Source organism: Coturnix japonica, chromosome 1 (assembly GCF_054131305.1).
Source record: "Coturnix japonica strain WE chromosome 1, WE-NBRP24, whole genome shotgun sequence".
NCBI classification, from domain to species: Eukaryota; Metazoa; Chordata; class Aves; order Galliformes; family Phasianidae; genus Coturnix; species Coturnix japonica.
Window position 1 is genome coordinate 5,119,693 of NC_140663.1, and position 15,878 is coordinate 5,135,570.

General features: G+C 39.6%; 1 protein-coding gene across 50 annotated transcripts in view; it reads left to right on the forward strand.

The window, feature by feature from the left end:
• Nucleotides 1-15,878, forward strand: part of CELF2 (CUGBP Elav-like family member 2) — a 547,347-nt gene that overhangs the window by 474,696 nt on the left and 56,773 nt on the right. For 37 of the 50 annotated variants that reach the window (XM_085511895.1, XM_085511900.1, XM_032441981.2 and 34 more), the window contains 2 exons: nt 458-592; nt 11,170-11,249. In XM_085511895.1, coding sequence (XP_085368021.1) covers nt 458-592; nt 11,170-11,249 — 215 coding nt within the window. The remainder of the gene's footprint in view (nt 1-457; nt 593-11,169; nt 11,250-15,878) is intronic. The other 13 variants (XM_085511931.1, XM_085511969.1, XM_085511923.1 and 10 more) reach the window with 1 other exon arrangement.

Consider the following 15,878-nt stretch of genomic DNA (forward strand, 5'->3'; position numbering starts at 1 on the left):
TTCATTAGCTCATATCATTACGTGCACAATCCCCTCTTTACCCTCACCCCTGTCATGATTTCTTTCATACATGAGGGAGGTGAGGGAATTTATCTGAATTAAAATCTATGCAAAGATATTTTTACTCTTTCTAGCAGAGGATGCTTTTCTCTTAAAAGCAGCGATGAGGAGACATATGCAGAATGACGAAGGCAGCCAATTAATCTGTTATATAAACAGCAACCACCACTAAAAAAAAAATAAAAAAATGGAGAGAGAGAAAGAAAAATGAGAGATTTGGGGTGGGGGCTGGAGGGGGGGAAGGGATGTTGTAAGTATAAAGTGTTTGCCTTAGGACTTGTCTTCAGTTACAGAGCCAGACTCACATGACTGGAGCTCGGTTTGATGTGGTAATGAAGCATTGATCACAGGAAAAAGATGAAATGGCCTTTGCTCATTCATTATTTTTATCTTCTAGCTGTGGAAGACAGAAAATTGTTCATAGGAATGGTTTCGAAGAAGTGTAATGAGAATGATATCAGGGTGATGTTTTCTCCGTTTGGCCAGATAGAAGAATGCCGAATCCTTCGGGGACCTGATGGGCTGAGCAGAGGTGAGTGTGCAGTCTGTAAAGTCTCTTTCCTTAAGTGCTAATTGGGAGCTCTGTGTCGCAGTCAGGGTAGGCACAGCCGCTGTCTGCAGCTAGAGGTTACGCCGTAATACGTCCCACGTGATGAAGGTATCCGCATGAACTTTTCACAGCAACTGAAATTATCACCTTTTATTTCCAGTGTCAGAAAGGTCTTGGTGCCAACATATTAACTTGTGTTATCGCACTGTTTGTCAGCTGGAAAGGTTCCTTTGCACCCTGAGAAAACACCCTCCGTTTTCTGCTCTCACAGAATCAAAGATACTTCCCTGACCCCATTTCTGCTTTGTACCATAAGGCCAAAAAAAGAAAAAAAGGACTGTAAATGACTGGTTGAAGACATACAGGGTCATGGGAACTGGCCCGCGCTATGGCACTATCTCCTCAATTCCTGTGTTTTTTATAACACAATGCAAAACATAGGTCTGCTGATACTCAGAAACAAAGAGGTTAGCTTGAACCTGAGAGCTTTACCTTGACAAAAGTTTGTTAAAAGAGCTTGTAAAGCTTGTGCCTCTATCACAAAGCAAAAACCAGGGAAGAGGTGTTACACAGCACCACCGAGAGTGGTCAAGCAGCTGACCTGAACCTTGGAAATGGAGTGCATCACAGGCTTCGATAGCTGGTGACCCCTTCTGAGTGCAGAAGTGCCTTTTGGAAAGGCTCTCTGAAAACATATCGAGAAGAAAAATAAATGTATATTGATGTTGCAGACTGTGTATTAAGTCTATGGTATGTGGACCTGAAATTATTCTCAGGCTGTGAACCTTTCCTCAAACTCAGCACCGTGTGGTACAGAGTGGAATAGGGCATAGACCCATCTTCAGCACGGGAAGCAGCTGTGGCACAAGCTGCTATCACGTAGTGGCACAGGGAGTCAAGTAATTTCAAGTGCGGAGCTGTGAGGAACATCACCACTTCTGTTTCTGTAGAAATAAATAAAAGAAACGTAGAAAGCACAGTTTATGCATTTTATTACATTTTCAAAAGTCACAAAAGAAATAATTGGATCCATCTTGCATGGAAATGTAGATATATATGTGTGTGTTTGGTTTTTTTTTCTTCTGGATTTGCTTGTTTCCTTCAGGCTCTAGAATCCTCACTATTTCATGCAACAATTTGTGCTTAGATTTGAAAAGCAGAGGGTTTTGTGTGCAGCCCAGCTTGTTTGAAAAGCCTATACATTTCAGCAGGGGAAGCTGAGTGGATTACTGTGTATTTCACAGCACTGAATGAAAACATATCCTATAACATTTCTGAAGGGCTTGTTGAATGGATATTCTGGCAATAAATAGGTAGCCTCAAGAAAATCCTGCATTTGCATTTGTACACAATTAGACTGCAATCCCAAAACTTTTGGGGCTGGCATACAGCAGTCCCTTCAGGCAAGAGCAGCATCAGGATCATGGCTTTTGCCTAGGGGAAGACCAAGATAAAGGTCTGAGGTTTGTTCCTGTGGCTCAGTAGTAAATGTTAACTGATGGAGTCCAGTACTGTCATTATCTGCTAGACCCTACACTGAGGGAAAACAAATAGTTCTGATTTTTAGTTATTTTGATTTGTGACTAGCACAGAGAAAGGATGATGGAAGGCACAACTGGGAAAGGTGCTAAGTAAGTGCTAAAATTACATAGATCTGGGCATGAGATGTCTTGAGTCCCAAAAGAGTTAATTGACTCTTTGGAATCACCCACCAAAGAAATGGATCTCACCTGGGATCTGTAGAAAGTCCACTGCATCATTTTTTTTATTCATTAGGCACTGAATACACTCCAAGCACAGAAAGATCATTATGAAATTGAACAGTGTAGAGTAGTTTTATTCTACCGTAAATAGCACTATCACAGTAATCAGAGGCTGAGATTTTGAGCCATGTCACCAGTGTACCAGGCAGAGCACTGTTGTCTGCCAGCCAGCATAACCGTAGAGTTAATGTGCTGCTCTCTCCTGCTGGAGGGTGAAGATCTTAGTGCAGGTAGGTCACACACCAGTAGTCTCTGCAGTGCTGTATCCTCCCTGCCACTCGGATTTATTTCGGTCACCATCACAATTGATATTCTGTCATGCCCTCATGCATCATGGCTTGTTAAACTCGAATTGCTTTCTACACACCCATGTTCACACTTGAAAATGAGTTCAGCTGCGCCAACCAGGTTTTCAGGCAGATGTTTATCAGCTTCACAAAACCACCATGCCATGAGAGAAGGCAAAGTGTTGGTATTGCAAAGCTGAAATGAGAAGTGCTAAGGGAGATCTGCAGTGGAGAGAGCTTGGCTGAAAAAGCACAGGGTGAAAAGCTGCTTCGCTAAAGCAAGGAGGAGAATTATATAGTTAAATCTTAGTAATGAATTCTGATACTTAACGAGCTTTAATTCATGTTACCATTTTCAAGATGTTAGTTCCCTCTGTCATGAACAATGTTTGTTCTCCCAGCACCAGTCCGGATGTGTTTCCCTCCCAGACACAGGGGGGTGGATGAGACATAGTCACTGTCTTAGGAAAACACTGTCCTTATGATGCCAGAGCCTTCGGGAACTCACAGTGCTCACAGCAGTGAGATGGAAATATGGTCCAATAAACTCTGTTTGGCATCTCTTTTTCAGTTGCATAACGAATGTACATCATGGTATCTTGGAAGAAAAGAGCTTGAAAAGTATACTCATTGGTATCTGTGCCAACTTTTGAGCTTTGTTGAAAGATTCAGGCAAATAATCTTCGTTACCCACAGATAATTGCAAGGAATAGCTCGAGGTTACAATGTTCAATAGAACAATTTTGGTTTGTGCTGCTAATTTTTGTTGTTGTCTTTTCTTTCACCAGAGTAAAAAACTTTCAGCTGACTTTTTGGTCTGCACTACAACAGCAACCATACCATTAGCATGATAGAAGTCTGCATAAACCCATAGGCAGGATGTAGGATCTTAGGGTACCATGTGGTTCCAGTAGCAAGAAGAAATCCTTTCCTGCAGCAGCAAGAGGAAATGTAACACTCGTGATGAGTGCAATATAAGTGCTAAGATAAAGTGAGGAGCTGAACTGGTTGTTTCTGTTGTAGCTTATAGCCAAGAGCTGACAGAACTTTATTAAAGTCGCACCCATTGCTGTCACTACTGAAAATGGACCATCAGCATTTCGTTTCCAAATTCCTATTGTCAACTATTTGAAACTTGTCTGTAAAACGAGAGTAAAATAATGATACAAAGCTCCAGAGGTGGAGAAGTTTCTTACTGAGATTTTTTTCCTTAAGCCATCTTTTCTTTTTTCCCAGTGCTTGAGTTGGGTTTTTTCGGGGGAGGTTTTGCCCCTCCATGTAAGAAATAATTGTTTATAACTTCTTATATTCTGACCAGCTACAAGAAGTAGGCAGCCACCAAGAGGCACTTCCTTCCAAAGGCTCTAAGGTAGTCCCTGTGGAATTAGTTGGCTGGTAAGGAATAATTCCTAGCTGTGCAAAGTATTAAAAATAAAAATTAAAATTTAAAAAAAAAAAAAAAGCCCTGTTGGCTGTGGAGATAAAGAAGCCACGAGCAGCCATGCAGGCTGGCCTTTGCTTTAGCGGGGTTCATAGGACTATCTAAAGAAGCTGCAGCTGCCTGTGCTATATTCATTATTCAAAGAGAAGGATTCAGCCTGCAGGGTTGTTTAATCCAGCACTTTTTCTGAAGAGCTAAGTATGCTTTACAGAAATTCATGATTGTGATATCATGTGCTAAGCTTCATTATCATGAAAAAGCAGGAGTGAACTGCCTCAGATGATTAAGATTTTAAATCACTTATTGTGAACGGCTTAAAGAAACTTTCAGACCTCCTGACTTCTAGCACATGGCTGCATGACCACAGATGCCAACACAGACAGCATTCAGTCCAGAAAGCATTCAGATAGCCGGACTGCGCAAAAAGTAGCCAGAAATACCTCCGGTTGATTTGTAGCTGTGCTACTAGTGTGTAATGTGACTGTAGGTTGATTTCTCAGCATCTATTTATCCATTCCTTAAAATAAGGATAGCAGCGCTCCTCAAGCTTTATAATTATCTATTTATTTATTTATTTCAGATAAGTGGATCAATATCTCTGTATCACTCGAGGAATTATTACCATCCATAATGATGATGAAAAAAAAAAATCCTCTGATCTTCATCACAGGAGCACTGCACAGCAGATTATTCGGTTGTATTGCTAAGAGCAGATTTATGTAACAGATAGCAGAAACAAGTCAGCTGGGTTAATAGGGTGCTCTGGAGAAAACCTGCTAATAACATGTGCAGAGGACTGGATATACCATGAACATTGCGGAAAGGCCCCAAACATACATTCGTACACCTCCCAGGTTCCTAATTGTATGATTTTATAACAAAATATCACCAGGCACACGGGACAAGTAAATGTTTCTGGGCTCACTGACTGCAGGGTATTGTTTTTCTTTGTTTGCCTTGAGAGCAGGATGATATGGAGAATTATACCATGGTCAGGCAATTTATTGTCACAAAAAAAGCCATTTATAACTTTCAGATTTAGGGATTTAATGAATGAATGAATAGAAGAAAATTAGTGTTTGCATCATAGCTAGCTGCACTGAAGGACAGATTTCATGCCTGTTTGTTTTTCCGTTTGGGTATTTACTGCTGCTTGGTGAGCTGAAGTAATGCAAAGTGCCACCATGGAAGCAGCCTGGGTTAGGGGGCACCTTTTGACTTCTGTATCAGTAGGTGATGGGAAAAGAGCACCGTGGAAGTGCTGCATTTTTTACTTCTCTATATTTTACTTCCTTACTAAATAAGGCACCCCCATGCCTTATTTATTTTGCTGTAAAGTGGTAACGTTTTTCAACTCATTATGTCGCATTTCATTTTCTTCCTCCAATGAAACCTTTCAAGAGCTGGGAAGGATTGAACACATCCAGCTGACCAGTGTCTGCTGACCTATAGCCAGTAACCCTCAGTCTCAGATTTCCACTACTGCATCTTCTCAGCGATCCTTCTCCAGACTGAGGTCTGAAATGAAATAATTCCAGTGATTTTATTTTATATTTTATTCTGGCAGGAAAGACACTGAGGCTGTTAGAGAATGTGGTCTTCAGTACCCGTTTGACTCCGGGTTTCTGTTAATTCCATTCACTGACGTCTGCTCTTTTCAGAGCGGTTAATTGACTGTCCAATTAGAAATACTTGGAGGAAACCTTGAACTTATCTAGAATCTGTCATCTGGATGACAGTCAAGAAAAGTCAGTAAAGCTAAAGGGATCAGGCATGTTTACAGAATGTGCCTGTTAGTGTTATGTGCCTAATATGTATAAACTACAGAGCTTTACTGTGACTTCTTCAAAATGTTTTACATTGGGCTGAGTTGTTGCACTTGTTCTCAGACCTGCCACTGTGTATATTCAGCAGTCATTAACAACGCAGTGTCTTTGTAGTAAAGTGTCTGAGGATTTCATTTGTAACTGAAATGTGTGTAAGCCACAGAGATTTTTGTGTGATCAGTTTCAGTAGAAGGCTGTCTCCCACACTGGTCCTTCCTGCAGGCTGTGCTGTAGTATCAGTGTAGAAAAGGGAAAGTCTACTTCACAATCTCAGCTGGAAATATTTTTGCCCAACCAGAACTTATTTTTATCACACTTCATTTCCATAGCCTTTTCCTTGAGCCTTATCTTTTACTTTTCATAGCGACATCCAATGCAGAGGATCCCAAATGCTTCTTGCAGGAGTATTTTGGCAGCTTTTCACTATTGTTTCTTTGCAGAAAGTGAAGAAAAAATTCATTTATGGTTAACTGAGAAGTTGTAGCAAAACCATTACACCACCAGCTGTGCAGCCTCCATGCATCAGGCTGCAATTGCTTGAATGGCTTTGAAAATCTCCTGAGCTGCCTTCTGTGTCAGAGGGGTCACTGTATATAGATTTATTTATTTATTTATTTATTTTAATTGATTGTTTCTGCCTTTCTTTCATCTCCAGAATTCTAATACCATGTTTTTTAAACCTCCATTTTTAACTCTTGGCCTGATTCCATATTGCTTTAAAAGCTCTGGTAGATGCTGGTAGCTTTATCTGGGAGCTTTCTTGTGCAGGTATGAAATCAGACCCCTCACCTTGAGGCCTGCATCCTTTAAAATGTTCTACTTCACTGACAGCTGTCTAGTATTGATGTTATGTTACTATGTGCATGAACAGGCAAACATTTCAAAACAGCCTATGAAAGCCTGAGATGAGAAGAACAAAGTGAAGCAGGAGCTAAAATGGGGTAGTGCTGGGCATTGTAAAATATTTCTGATAATTCAGTTGCTCAAGCATCAGACCCTAGTTAATGGGGTGGCATGGTTCATGAAGGAAGCCTTTTCAAAATTCTCTTTAGCTTTAGAGATAAAAGAAGACCAACCCAGTATATCTGGATTTTGCTTTAGCTGAGGTGGCTGATGCAGTAATGCACTCCAAAATTTGCTCTGTAATGGGGCTGGGTGCCTCCCTCCAGTTCTGCCTGAAAGGTGGAAATTACTTGAAGAAACCTGTCCCAAGTCAACCACTTATCTGTTGTACAGGGCAAGAACACAGCCTTGGAGATACAACTAAAGCTCCTAGCCCTCCTTTTTCCATCCCTTTTGCTTCTGTTAGTGATCCCTGACATTTTGAAACCAGAGGACATAAATAATTGGAACGTGACTTTTAGGTTGGTTGTATTTACAGAGAGATCTTTTTCACAAAACAAAAGTAATTTCAAAGCATTAGCTATAGAAATATCCCCTCTCTGTGTTTTTGCTCTCAGTCTGAGCTCCATAGCTCCAGAAGGAAGGCAGAAATTGAAGTAGCATGACTTGATATGGTAGAACAGAAATAGTTTGCTTGTAGCCATTGATGCAGAAGAGCTTGGCCTATGGCATTACAATTAATGCAGTGTTTCAGGTGATGAGGTAAGAGGCCATGGAAATCCTTCTTGTTTCCTTGCACCGTGAGGCATGGAATCTGATTAGACTTGTCCTGTTATAATTGTGATCTACAGTCCTAAAGCTGCTGGCATTTTCCCAAAACACCACCTGGATCCATGAGATAGAGAGTGAAGTATGCTTAAAAGGGAATGTTTTCCCAGCCCCTCAGATACAAGGGTGCGTATGGGATGGTTCAGGGCTGCCAAAGCTCATCTAGCTGAAAAATGTGAAATACAGGGTGCTTAAACACCAACTTCTGATGAAATTCAGTGTGCCTAAGAAAAACATCCTTCTAAAATGCTTGTGTTCCCCATACAGAAAACATAAAGGAGGCAGAGAATACAAGCATCCAAGAACAGCTTTTCTCAGTAGCTCAGTTGCACGTGCAAGTCTAGCAGTGAAGTGGATCGAATTCTGTTATCTAGGCTTAGCTCCTCTCCAGTGTGGCGGTCTGATTGTGTAGAAGGAGGGGATTCCATTTTTCATGGACAATAAAATTCATAGGATCCCATGTTTCCCACATATACACATGTGCACACATAATATATACAAATATTTTATATGATTGTTTGGGTTTGGTACCTGGAAAAAGAAACCACAACCTTTAAATGTGAATATACATAGCATTTTAGTCTAGAACAACATCTGGAATGGAAATTGCTAAATTTGGACAATGGAAAATAATAATAAACAAATAAAATAAAAATAAACAATGGAAATAGCTAATTAAGCTACCATCTGATTGGAATGCTTGATGGTAATAACTGAAAGTCTAGGTTATCAGATGATTTAGGAATGAAGTTGTCTACTTAATCTTTACCATGATTATTAAAGCAAATTGGGTATTTACTGTGAAAATGGCCACTGTCCATTGGTGGGAAATGCTTTGCTGACCAGAGATAACAAGGGAACCTAACCTTATAGCCTCTGGATGGCAAACCGTAATTAAAATGCAGTCCTGTCTTCTCCATGGAATGCTGTTTTCAAATGCTTGTATTCAAGCTGCATAACCTCATTTATCAAGCATTTCCCTTGCCCAGAGAACAAGTTTCTTTTAACTAGGTAGCTTGCTGTACAGCACTTTGCGGAGATCAGCGACAAGTCTTTTCTCTCTGCAACAAAGGAAAACGGGATCCAAGCAAATGAATTTGGGCTGGGCGATGAGGAAGGAGGTTTTGCCATATCATTGGGCACTGAAAGTCCCCAGCAGCTGAGCTTTGTGCTTAAAATGAGAAAAAAGCCTAAGGGAAGGAGGAGCCAGTCTCCTTTGTCTTGAGAAGAGTACAGCTTTATTTCTCTGCTGATTCACATTTCTTTTGAGACCTGCTAATTGCAACATCTCTCAGTAAGTTACTTACAGCAGTACCGCTGGGTAGAAATTGTGATAAATGCATAAACTGTGTCTTATTGATTTTTGTTGACATTTTACATGTTTTTTATGCATTCTAAGCCTCCAATTCAGTAATTGTCACTATGCTACACACTCCTGGATAATGAGAGCAAGAGAAGTGAATGGAGTAGATTCTTGACCGTTGTAAACAATATTACTCAAGGCTCTATGGGGTTTCTTGCCTGTTCTCTGGTATATCACTATTTGTACTCACCCCCCTTTTGAATTTGCAAGAAAAGAAATGCAAACCCTTGGTGATATTTCCTCTTCTAATGATAATAACAAAAATGTTTTTGTTGGAGAGATTACTTCAATGGTAAATTTGGGCCTCTTTCATTTTAGTGCACAGCAGCATTATGGAAGCTAGCAGAGGTACTGTAATTTATTTACCCTTCTATGCACATTTGGTCTAGAATGCCGTACAGAAAGCCATTCATTACATCATTTTCTTTGACAGGACTTTGTTGCTGAATAACGGTAGTACAGTAGTTGTGTCTGAACAGCTGTAAGACATCATCAGTAGAGTCATGACACTGCCATGATGTTTGTGTTAAAAAGAATCCTTCTTCTTATTTTCTAATGCTGGTCTATCAGACAGAGGTACATAAGCCAGTTTAGGTTGTCCTGTACCAAGGGCTTTGACATTAATGAGAAAAAAAGTATCGCATGATGCAAAAATGCATTGACTTTATTTTCATGAGTAGATGTAGTGCTTTTGGGTAATGATCAGGCATTGCTTTCTCTTACTGTTGTTTGATTAAAATGTGAATACAGTCTTGACTTGATAATCTCACCAGGTACACACGGAGCTAAAAAGAAAAGGTATTTTATGCCTCAAATTGATTTGCATAAACCAAACAATCTGTTGCTTGTTGGATTGCAAAATTGTTAATTTTTCCCATTGGCCACAGGGGCAACAACATTGTATTTTTGATGCCAGAATGCAGCTTTCATGTATTAGCTCTAAAATGACAATATGCTTTAGCCTCTCAGTGCTTAGATTTGCTTCATTTGGAAATCTTTTAAGTAGTAATAATAATAATGTTTTGAGGAAATTGAGTGGAACACTAAATTATTCTCTGAAACCTAAGTTCAAACTGTGCAAGGCTAAGGGAGCTGAAAATCAATGCACTTTTAAAGTCATTAGAGATCACAAGTGAAATAAGTCTGTGTTGCTTTAGCTAAGCTTTTAGTGTGCCATGGTATTATTACAAAATCAGCCCGAATCTGCATTAATTTCACAGTCTTTTTCTTTAAGATGCCCAAGGGTGCATGAAGAATAAAATGTAAATCTCAGAAGGCACTGTTTTTATTAGTCAAAAGGGCAGTGAGTCATGCACTAAGAAAGTTGACCCATACCATGCCCAGTATAGGTATGACTGACAATAGTAAAAGAGTGGAAAAATAGCCCAGGCATTCGCCTACTGGCTTTTCATTATGATTTAAAAGGCTATAGAGGAAGAAAAGTGATTTTTTAGTTATTCATGCACACAGCTTTTGAATTGTTCAAGCTCTTGGTAGCTTTCATAGATCAAAGAATTATACTTGTACCTAGGACTCTGAGAAGCAAAAATCATAAAGATTTTTATTCTTAATATGTTATTTTCTTAAATGTTGAGATTCCACCTACGTTACTGAATTTTGTCTGAGTCTTTTTGCAATTAGTTGCAGGGTACGCAGACGAGCTTTTCTCATCCTTACTTGTACGGTTGTTCTTGGTGCATCACAGTAATATGTAAGTGAAATTATGCTCTCCTTTAAATTCTCAGCTCAGCTGCCAGTGGTGCCAGTTGTTTATTAACTGTCTAGTATTTACCTACAAAAGCCATAGCAAGCAGCTATTAATGCATGGCCCAAATGGACTAAACTATGCAATCCAAACTCTGCATTAAAAAAAAAAAAAAAAAAAAAAAAAAAAAAGCCTTAAGTGTGTTAAACCTGTGGCTAAAGAACAAAAACAAACAAACAAAAACAAAAACACCTAAATTAAGGAAATAAATCCTTTTTTCCTCACCCATCCCCACCTAATTTTGTTTTTTCTTTCATCTATGGTCGGATTAGCAAGTCAGCACTGTCGATAAATAAACTAGAGAAGTTGTTTATTTTTATGTACTACTGAGAACAGTGTCGTCTTGTGGCCGTTCTCGTAGACTGTGTTGGTTTAACAAGCGTCCAACCCTTTTGTCTTGTTGTTTTTTGTCTTTCCTGCTCCCTGTCCCCTTGTTCCCACAGGCTGTGCGTTTGTCACATTTTCTACAAGGGCAATGGCACAGAATGCAATCAAAGCCATGCACCAGTCTCAGACCATGGAGGTACAGTACTGTATCATTTGCCCTTTCTTTGTTTTCTTTGTGCAAATGATTGCGAATGGTAAAGCCATGCTCTCCTGGACCAGATCAGACACATGACAATCACAGATTTAAACTTTTTGCCAACTCACTCTACCTCTCCGTGTGAAACGTGTTTTTCTTAATGGCCTGGAAGCACACAATCAAGCTGCAGTATCCAAACACGGCTCTGTATCCAGTTTTCAGTGGCATTCAGAGAAAATAAAATCGCTGTGAATACCACACTTCACTCATACTCAAGAGTGTACCTAATGAGTAAATTACAGTTAATATTAGCACCTTCCCCCCCCCAAAAAAAAAAAAAAATTTTTTTTTAAATCTTAGTTTCCTTTAAATAGATTTTTAAGTGTTCTGGTTTATGCTGCTCTGAGAAAATGCTCAAGAGATTTAACGTGGCCACACTGAGTTACTAGTGCATGTGTTTTCCTGCAAATAGAATCTCTTTTTAAGCTAATATAATTTCTCCTTCTTCATATAGCCAATAAAAATGCTAATGATGACAGAGCATATCTAAGCTTCCTACAGAGCACCACCGTGCCTGGCCCCTCTCAAGCTCTATCTCCTCCCACATTGCCTCTACGGCCTCATATTTTATAACAATGAGCAACATGAAACTTGAAACCCATTCACTTAACGTGAATCCAGCAGCAGGCTAACGATCCGGTCATTGGAGTGGTGATCAAGTGCCACGGCTTGTCTGGCAATCTCAAACTTTTGTCAGTCTGTGATTTTTGTCATGGTCTTTCAGAATTTTGCACAAAAAACCGCACAAGTATTAAAGTCTTTACTTACTCTGGATCTTCTAGCTTATCATTGGAGAGTGCATGTTATACTGTATTATGTATATTGTATCTTTGTGTAGTGATGATTTTTCTCAGAGGTGGCATTGATGTTATGTGCACTTGTTTCTTTTTATTTATTTTTACACCAGGACCTTTCGATTTCTCTCAGTGATTTTTCTTTGCAATGCCCTAGTCTCCCAAAGCATGCGGGGTGCTAAACAATCATTATTGCGTCATGTCGTTAGCTGCTTTGTGTAACAAGCCAGGGGGGGAAGAGCAGGGGTGGGAGGGTGGAGAGAGGAGGAAAAGGAAAAGGAACAAGAAGGCAGTGCATGAAAATGTCACTAACTGTTTCCTGTATACTACAAGTAATGATGCTGGCATTGCAAAGCTATTGTCTCTCCAAGCATCATGTTTGAATTTGGTTGCGCTTATTTTATAATTGATGTGTTTTTCTTTTCAGTGCAATGCATTTTTAGACCCTAAGTATGCAGTTTTAGATGAGAATCCTCCAATGGAGACAAGAATGTTTGAAATTACCTTTACTAGAAAGCCAGTGCTATACAACATATGCAGTCTGACAGTATATTGTGAAAAAACTGCCACTTTGAGTCCTTGGAATAACACTCATAGTAATTTGTCTGCCATGCACTGCTCCATTAATTCAGATCTATATATTCGGCTGGGTTTGATTCCATGTAAAAAGAAAATGTTTATTGGTAATATTGTGTTTTACCTATATTTTTTTCTATGTGCTTTAATGTATTTTTCTGTCTAGCAAGATGAATTTTACACAGGTCTACCTCAGAAGATAACATTAAAGAGATAATACATCCCAGACAAATTCACCTATTCTGTTAAATGCAGTACTCCAAGTGAGGCTGTATTTTGTTTTAATACTCCTGCTTACTTCAGTTCTATAGAATAATTACTCTTTGAGAACCCCAAACTGGCAAGTCAAGGCAGTTACAAGTATTTTGCAATTGGATCATCTGGGTCTTTGTGCTAGCTGAGCTTAGGCTGGGAGTTCCTTCTTGGAGAGAAGCAGTACACCCTTCAGCTCCAGAGGTGATGGGCTGAACAGTGTCTGTACACCGTATGGCCAACACAAAGAAAAATACGAAGGCAGGACCAGCTGTCAGGAGTAAAATTGCTCTAGATGGGGTGCAGATGCCAAGCCACTGCATGAGAAAGGGGGGTGCACCTTAAGGATGGAAAATGGAAAAACGGAAAGCAGAAGTCACTCTTTAAGCAAGACAATTTTGCCAATGCTCTTCTAGCAAAAAGTTTGCTTACATTACCTAGTGTTAAATCTTGCCTCTCAGCCTGAAACTGTGGTCCTTGGATGCATTTGTTTCACACTGAATGCAAAAAAAAAAAGATGGGCTTTGGGGAGAATACGTATTACACAGTCACATCTCAACTCAGTTACTGCAGATTTTTTTTTTTTCTGATTTCATTATTTTTGGTTTCTTGTCACACATCATTGACCAAGATGTATTTTCAGAATGGGTACAGAAAGAACAATGGGGATGTTAATGTCCAGATGAATATATCTCTTAAAATAATGAGTTATTTTACTACTTTTTGCATCTGACTTTCTGGCCTGGTTTAATCAGCTGATCTTAAAAACATAACTGCTGTTCTTCTGTCTCATTTCCGTGGGTTTTGTTTGTTTGTTTAAGGCATTGAAATGCAGCACCAGTAGAAGACACTAATTTGTTATCGTGGAGTGAATTTGATGCAACAATAACAACCCTTTGCTCATATAGAGCCACTTGCTACATATAATTTCAGTCTTCAGAATGTTTGCTCTCTTGAAAATGATGAAGTGATGAAATATAGAGCAGACAGTGAAAAAAAATGAATTATAGATTCATAAATTGCAGAGATATTGTTTTTATACAATTTACTGACATTTAAGCATTCATAAATATGTCAGCTGTAGTGTCAAGTGCTGAGCTGCTGAACTGAGAACTGAAATAGCCATAAAATATTTCTTCCTTTAAAATTCAGTTCTGTTTCTTTGGAAGTAGATTTGATTCTCCTGTACATCTAGGTAGCAGTCAGTAAGTTCTGGTTTTGATTAGCCCAACACTACCAAAGCTCATATTAAATACGGTACAGCTTGCTTTTTTGTTAGCTGAAGCAGAAAAATTTCTTCCACACCCTCCCACCCCCAGCTCCTTTTCTTTCTTTTTTTTTTTTTTTTTATTAAAGGAGCTTGTTTTTAATACTAATATAAAAATCATTGAAGAGAGGTAATTTTGTAACAAGCTGACACTTTCATAATCTTTATTTGATTGCTGGAGAGGTACATTTCTCTTTTTTTTCTCGCTGAAACACCGAAAGACAGTATTACAATGAAACACACAGAGAAGGAACTGGAGGTGGAATAATAAATCAGAAGTGATGATTTTCTATGATAATTCTAAAGGAAGAGTATTGATGGGAGATCTTCATACGAGAGATATTATTATTGTGGTTTATTTCATCATTTTCTTGTTGATTTTGAATGTTCTTAGAATTTGTCCTGGTGTGAGGTACTTCAGAGAAAAGGTACTCAACTGTTCTCTGTAGATTATAGAGGACATAAACTTTGCTGCAGATGTTCCCAGTGTTGCGAGAGCAGCCATGGGAAGCGTTAGCTAAGTATAGCCGCCCTCCCCATCCCACATTGTACACGTTGGCTAAAATGCTGCTGTCTTTTTTGGACTTGAGTCATCTTTCACTCCTACCATTATGTGCAGATTGAAGTTAGACACAAAATTAGTATAATAAAGCATGGCAGGTGGAGGGAAGTTATTCATTGGTTCCTGTAGTTAGAAAACAGTAAGGAATGGATTGGCAGCTTCTGTGACTCACAGAATGCCTGAATTAAGAACTGAATGACTGCAGTACAGAGTTTGTTCTCTTGATCTGAAAAAAAATGAAGTCTAAAAAGGTTAAAATATGAAAGCATTTGATAGTGGGGATAAAAAAAATAGGGTAAGAGTAATAGGGACATCTTTCACATTCACGTCTCGTTCTCTCAGCGACTTTGCCCAGGAATACCCAACTTGAGGTCCAAGAGAAATGTTTAGGTGCCTCAACAACCCACCCAGTCCACTGCTTCTCAAGGATCCCTGAGACGGGTGAGGAGCAGGCTGCAGACCAGATCTCAAGTTCTTTCCTACAGCCTGTTTCCCAAGGTGTCTTGCAGCCTTCCTGTATCATGTAACAAGAGGCTCATTGAAGCAATAGGAAAATAGAATAAAACCTTAAAAAATGGTGTAAATCAGGAATGGGGTGCTTCCACCAGAAGTAGTCACTTTTGGTTTACATCCTGCCTTTTGTTCACACCTCAAGGGTGCTCAACACAAAGTGTGCCCAGGAGCAGGCTGCAGTTGGGTGAGTTGTCCTCATAGCATCGCCCCTGGTGTTCATTCGAGGTCCTTGATATGGAAGGAATCAATGACCCATCACGGATGATGCTGCAGTAAATCCAGTGCTCGCAGTCCTATTTATTTTGGGTAGACAAGACAGCTGCACCAAGCACAGGGAGCCTGTGTGACAGGGCTATGTTGGCTGTGTGGTCACTGGCAGCAGGGAGGTTGGACACCTCTCCCTTTGGCGATGCCTTGAAAACAGACTGCAGACAAAGTAACATGTCCATCTCATCAGCTGTGAAGCTTAATTAAAGAGGACTGGTACACTTGCTGTCTCTGGCAGCAGTTTTGATAGCTGGAAGGAAAAGAGAGCCTGAGGAAAGGTGCTTTATAAAAAGAAATGGGGAATCAATAATTTCTCTACAGCCTCTTTTCCTGAGAAA